Below are 26,699 nucleotides of genomic sequence, written 5' to 3'. Positions count from 1 at the left end.
TATCATTCAACAAAAGAATCCAGCACAAGCTTGTCTAACCTTAGTAACCTAGAGCTCTGATACCACTTGATTTGGAATTGATCCAACACAATTAATAAGGTATTATAGACTCATGTGCATGGATGTGCCTATGTTATCTTATGCAACAGATTGATAAGATTGCGAAATACACAAACACTGAAGCAGTTAAAGAAAACATAACAGACAAACATATAAACACAACAAGTTTAATAAGGAGTTCACCTAATACTCATAGGCTACGTCTTCCGGTCCAGCCTTCATTGGTGGCCTCTCTATTATGTTTTCAAAGTAGAGTTTTTACAACAGTGAGCTCAATTCGAGTCCTACACAACAGATACAAATCAGTAAAACTGTACTTGGATTCCCCAAGTCTCTGGAGTACACAGACTCTCTTTACTGAAACTCGACCTTTATTGGTCACAGTAGTATGAGCCCAATCTGAGACTCATACATGATAGGCATATATAGAGGAGTTCGCTTGAACCTCAAGCCTTCTCTAGAGTAAACGGACTCCCTGGCTCTATCTGGCTCTGTCTTAACTCTGGCTCGATGCTGCCTTTACTTCTGCAGGTCAGCGCGGCTTCTTCTCTCTGCTCTTAGCTTTCTGCGTCTAACTACTGCTCTTCCCCTTTCTCTGTCAGCTTCGTGGCTTTAAAGCCAATCTGCTTTCTGATTGTTCGTTTCCGCTTCCCGGCTTTCCGGTTCCCCTGCCTTTGTCCGTTTGAATCCCTCTGTTCTACGTAATCATCACTGTATAATGCCTCACAGGGAGGTGGCCACCTATTTCATAACGAACTGAGTGTTAGTTCTCTTGGATGTTTTCAAAACGACTGTTTATTCCGTTAACTCCAGGAATCCCTGCGAACATCACCTTCTGCCAATGCATCGTCAACATCGGACTTCAAATCCTATACAACTCTGCCTGTTAACCTCGTCAAATCTGGTCATTTATCAGATTGCGTCTCCGCCATTGTGTTAGGATATTCCGACACATAGGAAATAGTTAAGTACAACTTGGTCTAGTATAGAGTTAGGTAATGTGTGTTTCTTTACTATGTTTATTTTCAGTTTACAGTTATTTTCTCTCTGTTTATTTCGGTTTCGGTTTATTTAGCCTTTTTTATTACCGGATCTGAACCTTTCATTTCTGTGTATGCTCTTTGCCCCGCGACTCTGTGCGATCTGGGCAAATCAGAAACAGAAAGGAAGGATTTTTCTCATGCGTATGCTCTTTTCCGCTGCGCCTTAGTGTGATCTCGGAAAATCAGAAACATTGAGAAAAATATTTAGTTTCCGGCTAAAGCTAACTTCGAGTCGTAAGGTTCGTTTTTTTTGTATTTTCGTGTTGGGTTTTGTGTTTTTTGTTTTGTAGGGAAAAAGAGCTTTCTCAAAGCAAGCACACAACCCAAAGCTTCACCACCCCCCCTCTCTCTTTCAAACTTTTTGTATAGCTCACTTGGTCCAAAGTTAATTTATGAGAGTAGAGGTCTTGGGTTCAAGTCTCCATTTTGTGGGGGCGGATTTTTCATTTCCGCACATTCCCGCACTTTGTCGGCGACTTCATTAAATTTTCTTCAAAAAGCCATAACTTCCTCATCCGGAAGCCGTTTTCAGAACCGTTTTTTTTTGAAACAGCCTAATTTTTCGAGATCTTTCCATTGCAACATTTAGTTTCAGCATCTACAGCTTCAGTTTTTAAAAAAATGGAAAGTCCATGCCAAGTTATTCTTGACAACACCAACTACTTCCAATGGTGGTCCTACATTGTGGATTTACTTAGAAGTAAAGGTTTTTACAGAATAGCCACAGGCCAAGAGACCAAACCGAAAGATGAAGACAAGGTAGCTAAATGGGAAAATAGACAAGACCAAGCACGTGGGTTGATAGGGATGTCTATTTTTCCAGATCTTAGATTCCATATTGCAGAACTTGATACTCCTGATGAAGCAATGAAACAGATTACTAAAGTCTTTGGAATTAAAAATGAACTTAAAGCCCATCAACTTGAAAATGAATTGCTTACATTGGACCCCAGTAATTTTTCTTGCATTGAAGATTTTTTGTCCAAGTTCAAGACCCTTAGACTTCTCTTGGAAGGTGTTAAGGTTAAGAAAGAAGATAGTAGCCTTATCTACTCCATTCTTACTAAGTTGGGACCAGCCTATTCTGTGTTTGTTTCCATCTTCATTTCTCAAGGACAAACCTACAAGTCCCCTTCCTTTGATTCCTTTTGTGATTCTTTAATAAGAGAACAAGAAAAACTCTTACACCTTGGTCTTCTTCATCTTGGAAACTCTTCTAAGAAAGCGTTAGCTGCCCCGCAACAACCAAATCCAAAGAATCCTAAGAAGTTGTATCCTAAAAAGAATGGTCCTAAACCAAACAAGGGTCCAAAGCAATTTCAACCTCAAAATGAAAAATCATTTCAACAAAATGATAAGACAAATAAAAACAAAGGGAAGAAGACTGATAGAGATTGCAACTTTTGTAATCGAGATGGCCACGTAGAATCCAAATGCTTTAAGAAGATGGAAGCCTTGGAAGCAGCAATGAAGAAGCATAACATCCATTTGGAGCACTCTTCAACTTCAACTTCATCTTCAGGAATGGCACTTTCTGCATGTGGTTGTCAAGCATCTCGGTCTGGATATGCACTAAATGTATCTTCTTCTTCTCATTCGCATGAGTGGCTCATTGATTCTGGAGCTTCTTATCACATGGCCAAAAACAAAGCCATGTTTTCTTCTTTAAATGATTGTAACACCAAAAATATATATGTTGGTAATGATAGATCTCTTAGTGTCGTAGGGACTGGAACTGTTCATATAGACAATGGTCAATTTAATGATGTATTATGTGTTCCAACTTTATCCTGCAACCTTCTATCTGTATATCAGATAACTCATTCAGGTGAAGGTAAAATCGTTGAATTTTCACCTCACGATGTTGTAATTAAGGACCTAAGAGATCCTAGACAGATTTTAGCTACTGGCATTGCTGATGATTCTACAAGGTTGTATAAGTTTCACAACTTTGGGTCATCAAATCTTCCCTCAGTATTTGTTGCTCATAATGATGAAGTGAGCAAACTTTGGCATGAGCGATTTGGTCACTTAAACTATCGCTCTCTTCAGAATCTATGTAAAGAAAATATGGTGACAGGTCTTCCAATGGTATCTTGCAGAGATGGTGTTTGTTCCGGATGTGTACTCAGAAAACATCATCGGGACAGTTTTGAAAAACGTGCCTCTTGGCACGCCTTAGCCCCTTTACAGCTTGTGCATAGTGATTTATGTGGTCCACTTCCAGTTGCTTCATTCTCTGGCTACAAGTATTTCTTAACTTTCATTGATGATTTCTCCAGACGCACTTGGGTATACTTCTTAAAACTCAAGAGTGAAGTATTTAACATGTTCTTGGCCTTTAAGGCCTTTGTTGAAAAACAATCTGGACATCAAATTCTTAAGCTAAGATCTGATAATGGCAGAGAATATGTTAAAAACACATTCATCGACTTTTGCACTAAGAATGGAATTCAAATGCAACATACTGTTCCATATACTCCACAACAAAATGGTGTAGCTGAAAGGAAGAATCGCACCTTAAAGGAAATGGCTAATTGTATGCTTCAATCTAAAGGACTTAGTCTTAATTATTGGGCAGAAGCAATTCACTGTGCAAATTACATAATAAATCACACTCCTACTAAGGTTTTAAAGAATATCATTCCAGAAGAAGCATGGAGCTCAATTAAACCAGATGTAAGTCACTTTCGTGTTTTTGGAAGTGAAGCATGGGCCCATATTCCAGATGAGAAACATAAAGCTTTAGAACCTAAGAGTGAAAAATGTATTTTTGTTGGATATTCTGAAGATGTCAAAGGATATAGACTTATTCCACTTAAGTCCAAAAATGTTATCATTAGAAGAGATGTAAAGTTTGCTGAAAATATATCGGCCTGCGAGCCTAGTTTGGCGGATGTGCCACCTCTCCCTATCTCTTCTATGTTTGAAAATATTTCTTCTTCAGATGATGAAAGCGAGGATGAAACTCCTCCCCCACCTTCTCAGGATCCTCCTTCAGCTCCTCAGCTTCCAAAATGGGTCTGTGCTACTCGGGATGCAGATGATCCTAGACAGATTTTAGCTACTGGCATTGCTGATGATTCTACAGGGTTGTATAAGTTTCACAACTTTGGGTCATCAAATCTTCCCTCAGTATTTGTTGCTCATAATGATGAAGTGAGCAAACTTTGGCATGAGCGATTTGGTCACTTAAACTATCGCTCTCTTCAGAATCTATGTAAAGAAAATATGGTGACAGGTCTTCCAATGGTATCTTGCAGAGATGGTGTTTGTTCCGGATGTGTACTCGGAAAACATCATCGGGACAGTTTTGAAAAACGTGCCTCTTGGCACGCCTTAGCCCCTTTACAGCTTGTGCATAGTGATTTATGTGGTCCACTTCCAGTTGCTTCATTCTCTAGCTACAAGTATTTTTTAACTTTCATTGATGATTTCTCCAGACGCACTTGGGTATACTTCTTAAAACTCAAGAGTGAAGTATTTAACATGTTCTTGGCCTTTAAGGCCTTTGTTGAAAAACAATCTGGACATCAAATTCTTAAGCTAAGATCTGATAATGGCAGAGAATATGTTAAAAACACATTCATCAACTTTTGCACTAAGAATGGAATTCAAATGCAACATACTGTTCCATATACTCCACAACAAAATGGTGTAGCTGAAAGGAAGAATCACACCTTAAAGGAAATGGCTAATTGTATGCTTCAATCTAAAGGACTTAGTCTTAATTATTGGGCAGAAGCAATTAACTGTGCAAATTACATAATAAATCGCACTCCTACTAAGGTTTTAAAGAATATCACTCCAGAAGAAGCATGGAGCTCAATTAAACCAGATGTAAGTCACTTTCGTGTTTTTGGAAGTGAAGCATGGGCCCATATTCCAGATGAGAAACATAAAGCTTTAAAACCTAAGAGTGAAAAATGTATTTTTGTTGGATATTTTGAAGATGTCAAAGGATATAGACTTATTCCACTTAAGTCCAAAAATGTTATCATTAGAAGAGATGTAAAGTTTGCTGAAAATATATCGGCCTGCGAGCCTAGTTCGGCGGATGTGCCACCTCTCCCTATCTCTTCTACGTTTGAAAATATTTCTTCTTCAGATGATGAAAGCGAGGATGAAACTCCTCCCGCACCTTCTCAGGATCCTCCTTCAGCTCCTCAGCTTCCAAAATGGGTCTGTGCTACTCGAGATGCAGCAGGTGATCTTGCCGGTGATCCTACAGATCAGCGACGTACACGTTCTCAGCTCGATAGAGCCTCTTCCTTACTGGCTCAAGCTTCAGTGAATTATGATCCTGACACCTTTGCAGAAGCTTCAGGCCATCCAGATTGGGAAGCAGCTATGAATGAAGAATATCATTCATTATTGGCAAATGATACATGGGATCTTGTTCCTCTACCAAAGGGATGAAAACTTGTTAGATGCAAATGGGTTTACAGAACCAAGTATGGACCAGATGGGAAAGTTGATAAACATAAAGCTCATCTTGTTGCTAAGGGTTTTTCACAAGTTGAAGGCATTGACTACACTGAAACCTTCTCCCCTGTTGCCAAAATGAACTCTATCCACCTTGTTCTTTCCCTTGCTGCTTCTTTCAAATGGGAAGATGGATGTTAAATCTGCCTTCTTGCATGGGGATTCATTACAGTGCTGAAGCAGTGCCTCTATTGGTTGGTTTCACTGATTTCGATTGGGCTGGTGACCCTGATGATTGGAAGTCTACTGCAGGTTATGTGTTCACTCTTGGTTCAGGACCTATTACATGGGCTTGCAAGAAACAAGGTGCCATTTCTCTTTCTTCAGCAGAAGCAGAGTATCGTGGTGCCGTAGAAGCTAGTAAGGAAGCCCTGTGGCTTCGTCAGATCCTGTCAGAGTTTGGCTTTCAACAGCAGCATCCGACTACACTTTGGTGTGATAATCAAAGTGCCATTCAGCTATGCAAAGATCCAGTCCAACATCAGCGCAGAAAACACATTGAACTGCACATGCGCTTCATCAGAAAGCTCATTCACAACCATGTTCTTGAAGTGCAATATTGTTCAACAGATGATCAAGCTGCAGACATCTTTACAAAGGCTGTCATAGAGGCGAAGTTCACTAAACTTCGATTTATGGTTGGAGTTTAGGAAGTTGTCACTAAGGGGGGATAGGCTCTAGTGCCTCCTTCCTTCTCCTATTGTGTCATATTTGTAAATCCTTCAATCCTATCCCAAGTTGTTCTTAAGGGGGGATGTTAGGATATTCTGACATATAGGAAATAGTTAAGTACAACTTGGTCTAGTATACAATTAGGTAAAGTGTGTTTCTTTACTATGTACATTTTGTAACTTACAATCCGATGGTCACGATATGTAGTGGTCCGACGGTTCATTCTCTCCTCGGTATTACCGACACTTGATCCATGGCTTAACACCCGATTGGTCCGTGATCTCTATTTAAAGAGCATGGAGGGTCATTTGTAGGGTAATCCGTCTATGAGAGAAGCATATGTAAATTTTCATTCTTTTATTAATAAATTGCCTGAAGTGGCTGCGTTGGCTTAGGCCGTGGACTGTTTCCCTCTTTGAGGGTTTTAACCACGTCAAAATACTGGTGTATTGATCTGTGATCTGTTTGTGAGCGGTGTCCTTTGGTGTTCTATCTGAGGAACTTACCCTGTAAATTCCTACACATTGATTTGGAGCCTCCAAATCCAACGGTCATCGTCCATATCGGGCGGATAAGTAACATGATGTTTATCCGCCCGATGTTAGCGGTTTTCTCTCTCTTCCGCTAGAGGCGTGGCACCCATTGTGTGGCATCGGGCGGGACTCGATTGAAACTGCTTATCGCTCGAAGCCCTTCCGATGTTCTGCCCTTTTTTTTGTGGGATCTCGCTTTTGATGGAATCAGAACGCTACTTTTCCGTATTTTACCAATATTTCGGGTCTAGGCACTCAGGGCTTTTCCTTATTTGAGGGGTTTGCCCTGCGATATGCGATTAGCAAGCGACTTGTTGCTAATCGCATATCAGAAACTGCGCCCGTTTCTTGAACTGGCTTCTGGTTTTCCTAATTTGTGGCAGCGCGCATTACCATGGGCAGATGGTCTGCTCTCTTGACCAAGGGTCCTCGTTGCTTCGCGCTGATCATAAATTGCAACTGTTACGAGGATATCTCTAATAAGCTTGATCTTTATAAGACTTTGAAACTTTAGCATGATTTTTAAGGAGTTCATGAAAACTTGAGAGTGTTCTAGGATCCAATTTGGATCACTTGAAGCCTTTGTCTTCCATTGATGAAATAGACACAAAGTTCTTCCTCGAATCCGGCATATACAATACATCTTATAATTGAATGGTTTGACCTTGATTCAAGTGAAGAGTGACAGTGTCTATCCCTTTCACGGGGTAGGTGGCATTATCTCCAAGTATGATCTTCAAATTAGTCTTCTTTTCAACCAAATTTGAGAGGGCCTCTTTATATCAGAATGCTATTTTTTCGTATTTTACCATTATTTCGGGTCCGGGCACTCGGGGCTTTTCCTTCTTTGAGGGGTTTGCTTTGCGATATGCGATTAGCGACCCCCGTTTCTTGAATTGGCCTCTGGTTTTGCTAATTTTTGGCAGCGCGCGTTACCATGGGCAGACGGTTTGTGCGTTTGACCGAGGGTCCTCTTTGCTCCGCGCTGATCACAAATTGCAACTGTTACGAGGATATCTCCAATAAGCTTGATCTTTATAAGAATTTGAAACCTTGGCATGATTTTTAAGGAGTTCATGAAAACTTGAGAGTGTTCTAGGATCCAATTTGGATCACTTGAAGGCTTTGTCTTCCATCGTGAATAGACACTGAGTTCTTCCTCAAATCGGGCATATACAATACATATTATAATTGAATGGTTTGACCTTGATTCAAGTGAAGAGTGACAGTGCCTATCCGTTTCACGGGGTATGTGGCATTATCTCCAAGTATGATCTTCAAATTAGTCTTCTTTTCAACCAAATTTAAGAGGGCCTCTTTATATCTAGTGAAGTGCCTTGAGGCTTCACGATCAATCAATCAATGATCCAACGTATCCAGAGGAGAGGTAGTAGATAGATCGAAAATAAGATAAAACTCATCTTGTTTTTCTACAACATTAATTTCATCATACTTAGGCATTTCTTGTCCTCTTGGGAGGTCGACCATTTCTATTTCGAGTAGCAAGAGCATTCCTCTCTCCTTTGTTGTTGAACCTGTTGTTCCTTTGATTGCCATTGCCTTTGAAATTGTTGTGGTTGTTGTTGTCATCATCCCTTGGAGTATTCTTCTTGTGATGACACTCTCTAGCATAGTGGCCGAACCTGTTGCAATTGTAGTACCTTCCTTTTCTTCCTACCTTGAATCCTTGACCTTGTCTCCTTGGACAATTATTACTCTCTCTTTTTGCATGAGCAGAGAAGGTAGAAGGTTCATTTCCATTAGAGGACTTATCTCTTTCCATCATCCTTGTCTCTTCTTGAGTGCATCTAGCGAATAATTCATCAAAACCAGGTATTCTGTCATTGTTGAGAATGGTGGTGGTAAATATATCCCATGGTCTTTAAATACCTACAAGTGCAATGAGAGTGAGCTCCCTGTCAGCAATAACTTCTCCAATAGATAGAAGGTCATTTTTGATTTGAGTTATTCTCATGAAGTAGTATTGGATAGGCTCAAATAATTAATCAAAACCAGGTATCTTGTTGTTGTTGAGAATGATGGTGGTAAATACATCACATGGTCTTGAAAGACCTCCAAGTGCAATGAGAGTGAGCTCCCTATCAATAATAACTTCTCCAATAAATAGAAAGTCATTTTTGATTTGATTTATTCTACATTTTGATATCCTTCAACTTGTTTTTGAGAAAGAGGATTTGACTTGCATTGTTCACTTTGAACATCCCAACTAGCTTATCGTATATTTCCTTAGAAGTTCCCAAATCAGAAACATAGGCAACCAAATGCTTTTGACTGGAGTCAATCAAAATTTTCTTTGCTTTGACTTCACCTTTTTTGTATGTCGTCTTAGCAGTAGCAGGTGCATTTGAAGGAGGCTCCACCACTTTTCCCTGCACATAGTACAAGTAACAATACTTAATGCTCTTCCAAAGTGAGGTCCAAAGTCATCTTCCATGCATGTCAACCAAATGCTTTTGAATGGAGTCAATCAAAATTTTCTTTGCTTTGACCTCACCTTTTTTGTACGTTGTCTTGGCAGCAGCCGGTGCATTTGAAGGAGGCTCCACCACTTTTCCCTGCACATAGTACAATACCTCATGCTCTTCCAAAGTGAGGTCCAAAGTCATCTTCCATGCATGATAGTCATATTTGTCATTGAGCTTGTCCTCGTCTTGAAGTAAGATGTAGAAGCCATTGAGACTTGTCCTTGTCCAACTGATCTTCCTTAGTGATTGCTTTTCTCTCTTGCTTGGGCTTTCTTTTCACTTGTGCTTTGATACCATGTTAATTTTAGTTAACAATGGTATGTTCTATGCTTAGCACAATTACTTCAATGTCCTTTTAGCAAGCCAATGACAATTTCCAAACTAGTTTCCAATATCAATCACATTAATCATAAATCACATTGACAATAACTATAGATAGAACATGAACAATAAAATGCAGAAGACAAGCCAAGACAAGAGAACACCAGATTTGGCAAATGCCAGGGAAAAACCCCAAGATGGGGAAAACCCTTTGATCAATTCTTCTTATTATTATATCAAATGTTCAGCAGAGAGAGAGAGAGAGAGAGTACAAAAATAAGTCAAAGTTGACTTGTCAAATCACTGTCAAAACAACCCTGTAAAATTAATTCTGACCTTGGTCAACAGCAGTGAAATCAGCCCTAAGCAGAAAGTCAACAGAAGTCATACTTCTCCAAAACAGTTTGGTCAACCACGGTCAAACCATGCACTCCAAATTTGATGATCTTTAGGTCGATGTTGGTTCTCTTGAAAAGAGGAATTCAATGCAATAATCATCTCCATCAAATGAGCTGTGTTCGAAGTGCAATTTGACCCTAGTTGCCAATTTTAACAAAACTTAACACTAGAACTTGCATGGGCAGATTTGGTGTTAACAGTTAGTTGAATTGTTGTCATAAATTACTTTTTTCTGTTCTCCATAAGGTCTGAAATTGCTTGGCCTAAAAGGAATACCTATTTTATTAGTTTTGAATTGTGTGTTCTTCTTTTTCTCAGATGTTGAAATTAATCCTATGCTTGGGCATTCCTTTCCTGATAAACCAGAACATATTAATCCAATTCTGCATATATAAGGCCCAGGTCTTAAATCCAACAATATTCCTTTCTACAGTGTGCTGATAGACAAAATACATACTTACATGGGTCCATTACCAACCTGCTGTTAAGTGTCTGTATACATTGAAGGACCATGACAGCTATGGAGTTACTATTGTTTCTGTTAAATTACTAAGGAGATTTGGGAAAGAAACTTCTAATACAACTGATAGCATACTTCTATGGTGGTTAACTGCTTTGTTACCCAGATTAAGAAAAACTTTCCAAATAACAACTTGGTTATATGGTTGTCAACTCCAGGTAGATACATGAAGGATAATTAAACAATTACGGAGTTTTTCTCGTTCAATCTGACAACCAAGGATGATTAAGAAAAATCTGTGACTACACTACAGTGATAAACTTTTGAATCTCGAGTTAGCAAGAATTGAAAAATGCTTCCAACTAACAACATGCTTATATGATGGCCATCTTCCAGGCTAGTCTGAAATGGATATACATTTATTAATTTGAGATTTCCAGTGAGAACGAGGAGCACACAACATATTGGATAATGTAAATGGGAGTTAAAAGCTACATAAATTGAAAGATCAAATGGGTTGTCGCTCCTTCAGGAATTTTTGTGTAAATCAGAGCTATCTTCAGTGATTGATGTGCAGGGGAGCATTTCATTACTCTCCTTTGGAAAACAGGCTTTGAGAAGAAGGAACACCCAACATATTGAATAATGGAAATGGTAGTTAAAGAACTACATAAAGTGAAAGATCAAGTGGGTCGTGGTTCATTCAGGAGTTTGTGTGTAAATCAGAGCTATATTGAGTTATTAATGTGAAAGTAGCATTTCATTAGTCTCTTTTGGAAAAGAAGCATGTACAATGCATTTTCAAGTCACTTATATTTCAGATGACTGAAAACTCAAGAGTCAAAAGGTCTAGCAATTGTTGGTGATTTGGAATAAATCTGTAACACAAGTAGAAATGTAGAACGCTTTAAATATTAGAGATAAAAAACTTATAGCATTTATTTATGTTTATTTGTCAACTTAGTAGTGTTTCTAACCCGGTGAATTTTTCTCATCAGGTGTAACAGAAGGTGTTGTTGGCAAAGGTTTTCTTCCTTCTACCTTGGGGAAGCCAGAAAAGCCAGCCAGCCAAGAGCCAAATGGTGGACGGAGAGAGCATGTGTTTCATAAGGTTTGTACTGGTAGTGATCCAGGAGATCAAGGAAATAATAAAGGAAGGTTGTGGAAGCAGGAGCTACAAAAAAGTGGCTTATCTGCGGATGATAGAATACATTTAAAAGATATCCTGGAAGGGCTTGTAAGGTAAATTAAATTGTCTCCGTGTCCAGTGTTGATGAGAACCCCTGTGCCTCATTGAAGTGAATCACATTTTTTGTTTCCTGTGAGATGCAAATATCCCAGAATCCAGGCTGATTTCTTTTAGTATGTCAGGCTTGTATCATTCTTATAATAATATGGTTTAATAAATCCCTTCTTGTTTGTGCTTAAGAGATTGGACAACTGGAATAAGCTTAATTATTTGTTTGCTAAAATCTCTTATAGGAGCTATAGTATTGCTTATCTTCAATGTAAAGTGTTACAGCAGAAGATTTCAATCGTAAGCTGTTAGGAAGTTATTTAAATATTCCAGGACTGTCCTGGTGTATCTTTTCAAATTGGTATTTATGTTGAAGATTTGCTTGCCTGTTATAGCTTAGTGATGGGTTTTGTTTCAGGTTACTTTTTAGGTTTTTTAATTTTACATATATTTTACTATGCAAGACATTGCAGCTGCAGACCAAACCGTTCAAAATTTTGAACTTTTGGGTGTATTAAAGTTCTAGGTTTGTTCTTTGATGCATTTTTAGAATAGGCTATATTTACAATTTATGATGCTCTATTAGCTATGGAGTTTTCTGAACAGTGTGCTAGATGTTGTAGATACTTTTAGATCTCTCCATCTAAAGATTTTTATTTTTTATTTTTTTTCTTTTCCCCTTTTTGTGTTTGTCTCTTTTTAATTGACTCAATTGAGCTTCTGGCCAACATGAGCCAGTGGCAACTGTTATATTTTAAATTCAACACTGGGAGAGAAACATTATGCAGAGCTACATAATCCTTTCAGTTAAGAAGCCATGGGTGTCTGTTACCTGTTCTTCCAAAGTCGCCCAGCGCTTGTACCTGGCCCGACCAATTTTGTGAGCACAGGCACACATGAGCACAAGCATGTTGTTGTATAGACTTGAACCCAGGTGAGGGTGATAAAAACACATGGCTTTCACTGAGCCGGCGAGCCACTGTTGATAAAAAAGGCTTTTTATTTTAGTTCTTATTCCTCTTGCAGACGCCTGGACAGAGCAAATATCTCTACTGATAATTGGTCTTAAATTTGCCAACTTTGATTATGTGACTCACGCTATGGAGGCATCGTAATCATCCTTGAACCAACTTCCAGACTCCAGAGAACTTCTTGCATGGTTTGCATGTGTCAGACGTGCTGTTTGCCATAAGTCACATTTTTTATAATTTATGTATTAGGTTTTTTATAATGTTCAAAAAATGGTGGATCCCTTTTTCATCCAGTATATGCCGTACAACTTTCAATTGGGGTAAGGTAGTAGAAGACAATTCACAGTCTAGGGAATATTTCCTCTGAAGGATGTTGATTTTTGGTTGGATGGGATGGGATATATGCATATCATACTAGACAAAAAAAAATTGATTCTCCCCATTTGTCTTGGAACTATTTTTTTAATAGGAATTTCACTAACTGAAGATCTATCTAATATTTTCAATTCGCAATTTTAGGACATCTTAAGGACTAATATAGAGGTGTATTTTTAATATTTGGAACAGTCTGGATGAGAATGGGTTTTTCTCCAATCCGTTGGAAGATTCCTTTGGACCAGATCATTTGAAGACACCTAGAAAACCAATCTGCTTTTCTTATATGCGTCATAAGATCCATTCTAAGGACTACAGAACATGGAGATCATTTGTGGTATGCTTCCTCTAGTTTCAATTATATGCCTGTCTTGAAAAAATTTGTTGAATTCTTTATAGCTCAAATTGTGATATTTTGCAGGATGACTTTGAAGACATCTGTCACTGTGGAATGAATTATAAAGAGAGAGGCTCTAGCATTTGGAATGCTGCACATACTTTATTATATCAGGGTAGAAAATATCTTGAGCAGTTGGCAGATAGAGCACAAATGTGTTTTGGTCTCCCAAATGAAACTAAGGAGGGTAAAAGCACCTGTTATCTTGAAGCTTTTAGCAATGGCCATCGTAAAGTAGGAAATATGCTTTATCAAGATGCAGATTGCAGTTTTTCAAAAAAAAAAGGAGAAATTACCAAAGCTGTATTACCTGTGAAATATAATAATCTGCCTGATCAGAAGCTTGTCAACCTACTGAGAACCGCTGACACCAGTGGTTTCCCTGAAGATGAAAGCCTCCAATATGTCTGTGGTCCTACTTTGCCATGCACACAAAATATGGTCTATGTTGAAGAACTGGAGGAGAACAGATCAAACACTGAGACTATATTTGATAATATGTCTGAGGCTAATCTACAAGTACAAACAGATGAGTCAATGGTGGAAATTTTAAAATGCACCGGAGATGAAATCAGATTCAATCCTGTTGAGCAGGCCACTGCGTGTTCAAGTTCGTTTGGAGACATCGAATTTGACAGTGATAATGATGGTCCAGGCTCTGGAATGTGTGATGCTTCTGAAGTAGAATCAGAGTTGCGTAATGGTAATGGAGCTGCAACTTCTGTAGAAGTTGATGCAAGTGGATTAATGAAGAGGTACTTGCCTATTCTTAATCTTATTTTGAAACAATTTATGTTGCTTTGGAACTTTGATATGAACTTGAAGACAACTGTCTGTAGGCAGAGGTGGTCGCTAAGCAAATAACAATATTTAGATACTTCTTCTAAATACATAGAAGCATCTTTGAGAAAATTAGAGTGACTTATTTAATCCTTTTATTTAGAGAATAGGAAATGTGATAAATGTCAACCCCCTGGATATTATGAGATATGGGAACATGAATTGTTTTGAAACCAAGCATGACAGGTTGTGTGCTGAAAAGATAATCTGAGCATAGAGTCATAGTGGACTAATTACATCAAAATATAAGAGCAAGCTGAAGCAAAATTATCCAATAAAAAACACAGGAAGAAAACAAGGATGAATATTTTGTTAGATTTACTGGATTGTCACCATATTGTAGAATCAATCTCTGTTCAAAGGAAAGATACAGCCCATCCAATCTATTGACATGTACATGAAAGATAGTTTACAGGGTTAACAAAAAATTATGAAATGATTCAGCACATGTGAAGTTAAATATATATTTTAACAACACAGCCATAGAAATGTAAATACAGCATTACCATGACAGTAAACAAAGAACAATGCAATGAGAACTTTGCAAGTTAGAAATGTGTTTGAGTCTATGTGTAAGGTAATGAGCACTCCAAATAAATCCATAATATATTCCATCATATTCATGTTCCATATCTATAAATATGCACATGTGACCTAATAAATTCCACTTGTTTATTTGGTACCTTTACCTTCAAGGTGGCTTGGTGTTAATATTTAAATGCTGCTTTTTTCATCATAGGAAGAAGGCATTGACACCTGAGTGGAAAGATTATAGACACCATATTGAATGGCGTTGCCAATGGCTTGAATTGCGGATTAGAGAACTTTTATGTCGGGCTTCCAAATACGACTACTTACTTGAAGATATTCAAGCAAGAAAGCCATGGAAGGATGAGCAGCAAGCTGTGAAGGCATTTACAGCAAGATCTTCCCCTTTAATAGATAAAGTTCACAGGCACCGGATTTTGCAGCGCAGGCGAAGGAAGAAAGTTGAAAATGTGGTGGAGTTGTCTTTGGATATCTCTCATCATCCCTTGTCTTCTTTATATGGTACTCTAGTGCATTTCTATTTTGGAACTGTTTTTTTTCTGTGAAATAAGTCCAGACTCAATATATATAGCATCTTAGTTTTTTCTACATAACCTTGCTTACAGAGAAGAAGAAAAGATTGGAAGCGGATGGAGTCTCAATTGATAATGATTCTAACAGCATGAAAAGTAAGCAGTTTCTGGAAATTGATGTTTTAATGGGGATGTGTTTTATTGTAACTGTGATATTGATATTTAATTATTTTGATGAATCCAGCATATTACTTGTTGTTGCTTTATTGTTGGATTAATTTTCTATTGTCTTATAGGTTTCCCCAGTTTAGCGTATAAATATTTCATGTCCAATTTTTGGATTTCTCCTGTGCTAAATTTTCCAAGAGAAAAAATTCATCCATGGTGAAATTCTTTTAAATATTGGTATTTTTCTCTAGGATGAAAATTTGTAGTATCTACTACTGTTATAATTTTTGGAAGGTAAATAGGATGTGCAACCAAAGCGTGCAGTGAGGCGAATCCATAGATCATGCAAAGTGATTATTTAAAAATCTCAAGCAGGCAATTTTTTTATAAAATTTATATTTCTGTATCTTTGTTTTTTCTTGGTCGGTAATTCCCTTTGGACTGGAGAGTTTATAATTATTTATAAGATCAGCTTACATCCTGAAGACCTTTGGCTATGATGCTGTGACTGAAGGGCATATATTCTATCAAAATTACCCAGGACTTGTTCGTGGCCTCTCTAGCCATAAAGACCGGGGAAAGTTTTAACATTGTCTTTCCATTCTCCCAGAACTGGTGTTGTCAGATTAACGCAAACCAGACTTAAAAATGAATTGTTCAATCAATTTATCAGGGGGAGCATGATTGTTGCGTTTTGAACTCAGATTATTATTGTGGCAAGCTGTAACAAACATACATATATGTTAAATAATAATTAGTAATTGAAGAGACATGTTCTAAAGGACATGACTATTTGTGAAGGGTCACCTTGCCTAGTATATAAGCAGGGCCCTCATTGTATCAATCAATCATTCTATCATCTTATATATATATATATTTACAATACATTCTGTACAACACATTTTAAATACAAACAAAACATTGTTTGTTTACTACAATGGTATCAGAGCTGTTCAACCCTCTGGCCATTCAACCGCTGGACCAGAGCCACGTTAGGCCACCTTTATATGTTCTAGTCTTGAAATCATGAACATATATTTCAAAGAATCAAAGGATTTTTATAACTCTCAAGAGGAACTGTTACAAGAAATGAGAGAAATGTCTATAGGTTGGTTGAAGGATATAGATGATCAAGATGAGGAGGAAAAAAATGAAGTTATGCAGAATATTGATGAAGAGTCACTGCATTTGGCATAAGAACATAATAACGAAGTTAAGGAGGATGCTAAGGAAGGGAAAACTCTTACTGCAAAGGAAAATGAGGCTGATAATCGAAGTGGGTATATGGTAGCTGAGGATGAAATCATGGAAGAAAGGAATGGACTATGCAGAATACTGGAGAAGAATTACCACATTCTGCAAAAGATTACAATATCGAAGTTAAGCAGGACAATGCTGAGAAACAGCATAAACTCACTGCAATGGAAAATAGGACTGCTAATGAAAGTGGGTATATGGCAGCTAAGGATGAAATTAGGGAGGAAGAAAATGAATCTACAAAAATTATTGATGAAGAATTAAAAACTTATAGCACGTTAGACATAGCAACCAATGATGCCAATAACAGATGTATGAGCTACGCCATTTTAAGTTTGAACAACATTCGTGAGTGTGACACAATGCTGCAGAAAGCATTTCCAATGTGCTTTTTCTCTGAAGCTGAGGCAGGTATACTTTTGCGTCACTTCTATTGGGATTCTAATAATGCGAACGACCAATGGTTTTCAATTGAGGAGAAAGTGAGAAATACTTTGGGGTTATTGTTGCAGCCCAACGGAAAACATGAGACCAATGAAGCAAAAAGGGAGTTAACTACCTGTCCGATATGTTTTGATAAATACGACATCAGAGACATGGAGGCACTCAAGTACTGCCGTCATTTATTTTGCCAAGATTGTTGGTGAGCTTATATTCATACATCAATAAATGATGATGGTGCAGGATGCCTCACCTTACAATGTCCATATCGAGATCCACCATGCCGTGTTGTTGTCAGTGAAGATATGGTTTTTTCTTTGGGGTTATCCGAGGAAGATAGTAGCAAATATAGAACATCTTGTGAGGTCATATGTTGAACAAAACAATATGGTTAAATGGTGTCCGGCACCCAATTGTGAATAGTGTGTGGAGGTTGACTTTGTTTCTAATGTAAGTCAGGAGGTTGTCTGCAATTGCTCCTATAAATTTTGCTGGAACTGTTTAGAGGAATCTCATCGTCCAATAGACTGCGACACAGTCAGAAAATGTTTTGATCAAATTAATGACAGCGATTCACTCAGCGTGTACTGGATACTCAGTAATTCCAAGCCCTGTCTAAAGTGTAAACAACCAATCGAGAAAAATCAAGGGTGTATGCATATGACATATAGGGTCCCGTGTAAGTTTGAATTCTGTTGGTTATGCTGTCATGATTGGTCTAACCATGATTCTACACTTCGTTGCAACCAATATAGGCCTGAGGTTGCAAGATCAGGAAGATATAATGGGAATCAATCCAATTCGGCCTCTGACGATGTTATGACAATTTTTGCTAAAACATCTTCGGATAGATTGGTATTTTACCTGGAAAGATGGAAGGCAAATGAAAAGTCTGAGGAAAAGGTCTTTTCTGATCTGCAACATGTGTGAGAGGTGGATGTTAAAAGATTAAATGAGTGTATGCAGATGAGAATGAGTCAATCTGGTTTAACAAAGTTCAAATGTGTGGTAGATGCATGCGTACAGATAGCAGAGTGCAAGCATATGCTTAAATGGACATATGCATATGGTTGTTTTTTAACGCCGTCCTGTGACTTAGGAATGAATGGTTATTGGGAATGAACTAAAATAATACTTTATTGTATTCTCTATGTAAATTCACCATCTTTTTCATTTAGTTCAAAATCATAATTAACTAGATTGAATTTTAATGCATTTGATTCGGTAGCTCAGTATTTGAAGCCTAAGAGCTTTAACAGGAAATTCAATGCTAGTGGACCATAGTGTGTCCTTTGGAGATAAGGATGTACATGACATAATAGAAATCATCTTCTACATATTCTTTCAGAAAGAATGTAAATTTCTTGTTGAAAACGGTCTGAGCAGTTTCTATTCCTTGCACCTTATTTTTATGGTTTGTATCCTTTGTATTCTTTCTGCAAAGTAAATTCTTTCTTTGGATTCCAGTTTCTTCTGAACAATCCTGCAATTCAATTCAGCCGTTAATATCAACATAAGCTAGTACCAAAAATATTAGAAAAGAAGTAAAATTCAAGTGGAACATTGACCAACCCTGTCTAAATATAGACATATAGGCATTTGTAAAACTAACAAGTTCTCCTGGATCATTGAGGTTGACTTTTATATAGACTTGCCTATGGATGGTCCTCTTGCTAATTCAAGACCAGTTGTTCCTGTGTTAAGAACACACTGTGGAAGAAAATCCTATTTTTTATATGTTAAAAATTGAGTTATTTGTATGTTTTTCTCTTACAATGTTTACTTGATATGCATGCGTTGTTATTTAGTTGAAGAAAAAATCGTAAGTGTCAAATTGCAAGAATAATATGCTGCATGCTTTTAAAGAATTGTTATCTTAAATGTTTGTTTACGACAATAAATACCTTTTTGCATTGATATGCAGTATTAGTTTTGATTATTAAATGTTTGTTTATGGTAACAAATACATTTATTTTTGCATTGACATGCACTATTTGAGGTTGTTTTGAGTTGAGCATTTTCAGTTAATTTAATTATAATTTGCATTTACATATTTTTTCCTTTATCTTGTCTGGACAGCAGTTACAAGTACTGTGAATAACGACAGATTAGAGGAGAATGATTTCAAGGATCATTTAACAGGGACAGAATCCAAGGATGGAGAAAAATCTGTAGAGCAGTTGTTATGGCAAATTGAAACTTTACAATCACGTATGCTGAAGATGAAAAATCAACTAAGCAGATATAAGTCTAGAAAAGCTGTGAAATACTCTGCTAGGAACATTTCAAACAATTTCTTGAAAGCTAAGGCCTCAAAAGGGGTGTTCCAAGCCCCTGTTTTCTCTCCAGTTGACTCAATGAAGGTAGAAACACCAATTGAGAGAGGCTCGAAGTTGCAAATGGAGCCTAATCTCTCTTGTCAACGCAATTCCAAGTTTTATAACTCCGACTTGGTTATGTCATGAAATGTAACCTCATCTTTTGTTGAACCGGCTCAGCATGACTTCAATGAATACCCCAAGTGCCAATTGTTTGATACTGATATGATATTAGATCAGCCAGAGAGGGAAGACTCCAGTGATGAAGTAATTTTTTTCTGCTTTACCTTAGTTTTAATTTCAAGTTTGGTTTGTTCAGGTAGAAGAATAAAATTATATTAGAATGAGTTATAAATTTCTGCTGGATGAACAGGTAACAAATGAAGAGGTTTACAAGGAACATACTACAGTTATGGGGGTGAACGAAAAGCAGCAGCAGGATTTTCCTTCTCCAGTTAAGAGACTTACTGAAGCTGAAAGCATAGTTGGAAAAGGGGCATCTCAGTCTCAGACAACAGGGGCAACAGAGAAGGATGTCAGCCCAGCAGCTGTAGGAGAAAGCATTTCAAACAGGATACACTTACCTTTTGATCTACATGTTCCTAGATGCAAGAGAAAAAAACCACACTCCAGACCATCCTCCTTTCACAGGGTTGAAGTTCTGCATACCTCACCTGCAGTAGAGGAGAACAATCCTTCGGAGCAGGACAATGATGTCAATGGATTGAAAATGGAAAGCAAGGCAAGTCCCATCAGTGACAGAAATGGGGATAGTGTTTAAGGCCTAAGCATTCTGCTGGGGACTTGTTTAGGAAAGCAGTGCTTGCATACCACTCAAATGCAAACTGCTTCAGTTATGGATTGTGTGCTTTTGCCATTATCCAAAAGTTTATATGTACTATTATTTAGATGAAAGGTTCATATCATGCAAATTTGGAAGAATTCTACAAAGGCTTCTTGTTGCTGTTTTCAAGCATGATAAGCATCTGGAGTTCTTGGATTTTGAAACCTTCATATTGAAAAGGTTTGTTGTACTGTGAGCGCTACTTGTATGCTGCTGCCAGATACCGGAGATATAGATGAGATCGTTCAATACGTTATTGCTAATTTTCAAGAGGGTTGAGGACTAATTAATGAGAATCTTAGAAAACCTCAACTTGTCTAATCTATTTGCAGAATTAATTTCTATGAAATGAGCCATTATGAGGTGTGCATTTCACTTGTCAAGAAATGTATGACTACTGTATCTGATTTTACCAGGCAAGGAATAGATAACAGTTATTCTTAATTGCAATCTGTATGAATGAGAGAAATATATCTTTGTTGTTCATATCTTTGTAAGATGAATTTTTCTCATTCCTTTAACATTTCATCGTTTTATATACTAAATTGACAATTTGATAAGTGTATAGCCAAGTTCGAAAGATGCTATAAATCAAATTGAAAGCCAGTTTGATAAAAATAGCATATCGAATAATTCATTGTTAATTCTGCAGAGTATTCATGCTTCAAGAGTCATAATTAAAGTGAACAAATAATTGTGAGTCTGGGCAGCTTTATTGTGAGTCTCTTTTTAGAGAGTATAGGAAGATCTCCATATCTTCAGAGTTGACCATCAATCAACTCTGTCACCATTCTCTGACTTGAGACTGAAAGTGAAATGTTTTTTGAATAAGATGTCAATAACATTTGGAGTGGGGATGCCATATATTTTCACGAGGGGAGACAAAATAACTGGACAGGATTGATTGTGTTGTCTGGTTTATGTAATAGTACTAATAGTATAATATCATTAGTCTTTGATTATCTATGTAAGCCTGAATCTCAACTTTGAATCGGGAACCTCGCATGAAGAATTTAAGAGGGTTGAGTTGCATTTTCATGGGCATATGGTCTTCAATTAGACAATTCACAAGCTGGATTGCCAAGACCTCGAAGTTGTATGAGAAAAACTGCATCAGCAAACTCATTTTATTTTATTTTACTGAAAACCCAAAATGCTTTACAGTGTATGTTGTTCTATAACAATACAAAAATGAAGTAGTGCCTTGTATGCAAATGTTAACTAGAGATCATGACAAAAATAGTTATGATGACTTATAATAACATAGGCATGCAAATAAGTAAGCTCTATGAAACAAGCCACTCTGTCCACCTAAAAACCATAGCACTCTAAAGTCTTTGCCAGCCACAAGATCTTTGACCAACTCTTAGGCTCGATTAGTTGTTGCCATTGTAGCAGTTCTTTATCCCTGGCCTCTCTGCTAGTTGCCATGACAATGAGATACTTTAATATCTTTAAAATTTATTAGATGAAGTCTATGCCATTCTTGAAGCTCTACAATGTTTTCATCATCTTGTTTTGCCCATTATGAGATCTAGCATTTGAAACGTATACTGAGCCATCTTTTGTAGTAGATTTTCCATATTGATCATCTTCTACAAAGACTAAATTTAGGCTTTTATTCCCGTTGACTATTTGACCTCCAAACTTAAAAGGTTATTGGCCCGAACCAACAGGGAGGTCATCAATCCTTTATCTTCCATTGGCAAAGCACATATTTCCCTCTTTCTAGGTGCATCCCTTTCAACATCAACATGCCTTTTAGCCGTTGCCCCCTTTGCAACAGATTTTGCACATACTCCTTGCTGGAATGCAATGAGCACATCCTTAGAAGAGTGTGTACGTGACTGAGACGTCAAATGAAATTAATGTAACTTACAAGATATAACTTATAAGGGCTAAGGAAGGCTGTAAGTCAATGGGTGGGCCTTTATATTGTGTTAGGTGTATACTGGGGCTTTATATTGCAAGTCACATTTTAGTTTTTTGGTAATTTTATTCATGCTTCTAATGTTTTGAATGTGGGATAATTCGCACTCAAAAGTCCCCTGCCTTTCTGGCAGAAATTACTGGGAATCGAGGAGCTGCAATCTGAGCACTCAAAAACTACAATCCCAGCAACCGAAAACTGTAATTTTAGGGTTTTCAGTGCCTCTGAATCGACACAATCTCAGAATTGCAATCTGAGCAAACAGGTCTGGCAATTTCTGCAATTGATTGTTTGCTGGCTTCTGGGGGAGGTTGCCAGAAATGAGGTGATTTCTGTGCCAGTTATCATGCTAAAATATTTTGCATTGTGAAGCTGCCGCTCTGACAACATGGTATCAAAGCAGATTTGTGGATCCAAGGTAGTGTGATTGGAATGGTGTGGATGAAATCCAGTCCAGGGATTGTGGTGAATCATGAATGACTTTTATTTTTGCGATTTCTCTCCAAGCATTCAGATATTTATCAGATGATCTTCCAAGTTGTTCTTTCGAGTTTGTAGCACTTAAATGCCCGATTTGTCTCTTGTAATACTTCTGAGTATTCCAGTTATTATAAATGAGTTAGAAGCAAATGGTTTCTTCAAGCTCCTGCAGCAAGATTGAGTTTTGAGCTTCTGTATGTCTCGTGAGGCTTTTTAAATAGAAATTGTTTGATGGGTTGCATATTGGCAACAATGGTGTTTACTGGCTGGTTCCATTTTTCAGGCAAGTACTATTTCTGCTATGGTGGGGGAAGTTATGTTTCATTTTTGTGTAATTGAATTATTCTTCTTGTGGTAGGGCCAAGCTGTTCATTTTGTTGTTTGACAATCATCTTAGTTTCAAAGGTGTGTAACAATTAGTTCACATATTTTTAAGCATGAGATCAGGATTATTTGCAAAACTATTTGCTTCCATCCTGTTCTCAAACGTTTTGCTTATAATGGAATCAGGTGTTTGCAATACTCACCAAACTGCAGCAACACCTGTGCCTGCAATCCTGTGCTGTAGATGTATGGTTACGATCCGCCGAGATGTGACAGACTGAAGCCAATTCATTTCACTGCTGCTCGATTCACTCTTCTTGATTTTGTGGTGTCTCATTTCATTTGTGTCGTAGTTCATTCATTCGTTCCATTTTCTCGCTTATGTTAGGTTTTAAAATATGGCCTCATTTTCAGGTGTTGATATACGAAATATTCTTTTGGAAACGTGCTAAAAGCATTTTAACAATGCAATCTTGTTATGATTTTAAGGCCAAAATAACAAGCAACCTAGTTCTGTTGGACACCTAATCCTCAATGGGTTAGTGTGGAAGCCGAATAGATTAAAGGAGTCCAAGAGACTTTGGGATGTGGAACCCAACGGTCAGAACATGTACTATAAATGTATATCATTTGTTAATAAAAATACACTCATGTTTTATCTTTCAGATTATTCTTGTTGCACATGTGTGTTTAACATAGTATCAGAGCGGGTGATTGCTGGTCCTGCTCCAATTTGAGCCACTTGTTTTGTGGTCTCTATATATATGTCAGTTCTGCCTTTCTCTTAATCCGAGTTGATCAGAATTGCCACTTTATAAAGCGTTTTACTGTGTGCATTAAAAACACTTCTTGCTCACACTGCCATTTCTGCCCATTACCTGTAACGCTCCATTAATTCATTGTCCGCCAGAAATCCGCTGCCTCTCTTGATTGACATCTCTGTCACTGTGTACGTTTTTGCTGGTAACACTACTTCTGACTGACATCTCTGTCACTGTGGACGTTTTCGCTAGTAACGCTATCTCCGACTGACAATGCTGTTTCATGAACTCGGTTGAATTCTCCATACGTTGCTGCTCTCTGCACGATAATCTCGGCGTCAAATCAATAATTAAACCGATCCATCGGACTAATTGTTTAACTTTCGCTGGACCTCAAAACAATGGTCTCTTGGATGTTACTGTCTCGAAGTTCCTTCCTCGGCCTTACTACTGTTGAACCATTAGACTCTGCAACACTGCATTCAACCTCCTCAAATTTCCGCTTAGTCAATTCACATCTCCGCTGGGCTGATGGCATTCTCATGAAGTCTCCCCACTCATGATTTTAATTTTATCTGCGGTGAACATGCCTCCATACGTTGCAGGCCTCTACCCTCTCCATGTTGTTGGCCTCCATATCCCCTCATCGTTGGAGAGATCTATACACCGCTGTTGACCAGTTCTCAACCCATTTCATTAATTGCACGCACTGTTCATCGATCAAAATGCCGGGACACACGATACGCTTGGTTAGTTAAATAAAGCACGAAATCTTGGTGAATGAACGAAGGGAATGTGCAGCAGATAGAGGCGATGCAGAGCGAGCTTCAACAACTCCTTCCTCGGCTGCAAGCAAGGGTGAATTGCTGTTAAAGAGCAGGGTATTCACTTGTATGACGGTGTGTTGTATGTCTTGAAATTCTGCTGGTGGCGCTGCCCAGGCGACTGATAAAGTAGATTTCTTTCCCTTCTGGTGGCTCTCTGACATACAGTGGCATTTGAACCCGTTCTCATCCCTGCATTGCTTCTCACACATCTGAAAGCACCATTTCAGCGTCTGTAAGCAACGTCGCATCCATCGTTCCTGATGGCAACCGAGAGATTTGAAAGGTAGTTCCTATGGTAATCTATTCGCTTGGTGTCCTGCAGTGCTTTGTCCAAGGATATTAAAGGACTATTCGGATCATCAATGCCATTCTCTGTGATAATAATTGGTGGGTTGTCGTATTTTTGTTTTATGTATATCATCAAACTACGGATTCCCCATGGAACCACATAGAGCCAACGTGAGGCACCCCGTTCTCCGATCATAACTCCTTTCCAGAAAGTTACGGGTTGTGATGAGGGCAGAGTCTGCGTATGCGTGGTTCAGCAGTCTCTTGCGAATTTGAAGTCTGTCATTTCGGGCATATAGGGTTCGTCACGACCCTCCATGTCATTGGCAAGCTATATCGCTACAGATTCGGAGGAGTTTGAAGAGGGCTTCAAAATCTGCATCTCTTTAAGGTGGTGGTTCTCATAAAATCTACCAATTGATTATTTTCCTTCCAGTCCTTTTTATCAAACAGAAAGGAAATGTATATGCTTTGCAATTTTAGTAGGGAGATGGTTTTAGCAAGACGAAGCAAGTATTTTCCTTCCGAATTTTACTCACAACATTTCATTATGGTAATGATCCCTTGAAAATAGTTATGTTCCTTTTAAGTGTATATCTTGGGGTGTTGCGGTGGTAGATTTTCCTTTATCAACTAATCAGCTTTCAGGATTACGGCGGGACCATAATCTTGGTATATATATTTTTTATTAAAAAAAAATACAGGACTCTTTGCGGTTTTCTCTTAGTTATTCTAGTTGGGTTTCCTACAATGGACTATTGTTTTCTTTGAAGAAAGTGGCCAGATCAAAGAATATTTGTTTGTACCCTAGTCAAAGCATTTAAGTCTTGTCCATGATATGGTGCTATAGTTGTTGAAGTTTTGGTAGCCATCATTTCTGCTTTGAAAGTGCAGGAGTATTTGAAGGATCCAAGCAAGTTCGCAGTTGCTGCTGCCCTAGTGTGGCATTGTATTTAAAACTCATTATAGTTCATTGATTCCTTGATTCCACTGCTGCATAAAGAGTTTGGTGGGCTGATTGTAATCTTTTATGGAGAAAAGTTTAGTCGGTTGTATTGTCAGAACATAATGCTGGTCATGAGTAAACTCTTATTTTATATGTAATGGATTGTAATTGGTGCTTGCTGGTTACACACTGATCATTCGCTGCACATTTATAAAGGATATTGCTGTGTACTGTGAGTAGGTATTACTTTTCTGCGTTGAGTAGTAGTTGTGATCAGTTTTTTAAGGTGTAAATCAGACATTGAAGAAAAAATGGCCAGAACCAGTGAAGTATTAGAGTTCCTTAAAACTCTGATATTATCTACTAATCATGATACATTAAAAGTCAGCAAAGTTTCTCTCACAAACATTCAAGTCTGTCTACAAAATGCACAAGAGAAAATTGATTTTTGTAGCTCGAATCTCAGCGACAACAAGAAGAATTAAAACAGAGGAGTCATTCTGAACATGTTTCTGTTCAAAACATTGAGACTGCAACCCATCAGAAGCAAGTCAATAATGTTACAGTCGGTTCAGATTTACTACCCAATAAAGCAACAATTGTACATGCAGATGCATAAACTCAGTGTGCACTTCCCAAGCCCATCATCAGACCTTGGGAACAACTTGCCCACAACAAGCACAGAACTGGTCTTGGATATGAGAAGGACTTGTCCTTTGATATTCCAGACTACTCAAAGCCCATTCAGTTTCAGAGTGCTGGATTCCTTCATGAC

The 26,699-nt window shown here is 38.0% G+C and overlaps 2 protein-coding genes across 3 annotated transcripts in view; both read left to right on the top strand.

Moving 5' to 3' along the window:
* Positions 1-19,795, top strand: part of LOC149170615 (uncharacterized) — a 71,068-nt gene extending 51,273 nt beyond the window's left edge. Inside the window, exons 2-7 of one of the 2 annotated variants that reach the window (XR_016258999.1) lie at positions 11,458-11,701; positions 13,235-13,379; positions 13,464-14,194; positions 15,019-15,329; positions 15,408-15,496; positions 19,289-19,361. Coding sequence is in view for 1 of the 2 variants with exons in the window: in XM_089423940.1 (XP_089280066.1) it covers positions 11,458-11,701; positions 13,235-13,379; positions 13,464-14,194; positions 15,019-15,329; positions 15,434-15,496; positions 19,286-19,671 (1,880 nt within the window). In the remaining variant the exon portion in view is untranslated. Of the gene's footprint in view, positions 1-11,457; positions 11,702-13,234; positions 13,380-13,463; positions 14,195-15,018; positions 15,330-15,407; positions 15,497-19,285 lie in introns of both variants that reach the window. The other variant, XM_089423940.1, reaches the window with a different exon arrangement.
* On the top strand, positions 19,711-20,589 carry LOC149170614 (uncharacterized). Its single transcript, XM_089423941.1, has 2 exons — positions 19,711-19,791; positions 19,898-20,589. The coding sequence occupies exons 1-2, from the start codon at positions 19,750-19,752 to the stop codon at positions 20,303-20,305; spliced, it is 450 nt and encodes a 149-aa protein (XP_089280067.1). The 5' UTR covers positions 19,711-19,749; the 3' UTR covers positions 20,306-20,589.
* Positions 20,590-26,699: the final 6,110 nt, after the last annotated feature.

This window comes from Pinus tabuliformis, chromosome 4_2 (assembly GCF_031772625.1).
Source record: "Pinus tabuliformis cultivar Carrire ecotype Pingquan chromosome 4_2, CPIR1, whole genome shotgun sequence".
Classification (NCBI taxonomy): Eukaryota; Viridiplantae; Streptophyta; class Pinopsida; order Pinales; family Pinaceae; genus Pinus; species Pinus tabuliformis.
The sequence above is the reverse complement of the archived record's forward strand: the minus strand, read 5'-3'. Positions and strand labels throughout refer to the sequence as shown.

Bases quoted from the DNA above. Each gene is read 5' to 3' on its own strand.
- LOC149170614 (XM_089423941.1), top strand. From the start codon at position 19,750: ATGATATTAGATCAGCCAGAGAGGGAAGACTCCAGTGATGAA. The intron at 19,792-19,897 runs GTAATTTTTTTC...CTGGATGAACAG, and splicing joins GGGAAGACTCCAGTGATGAA to GTAACAAATGAAGAGGTTTA.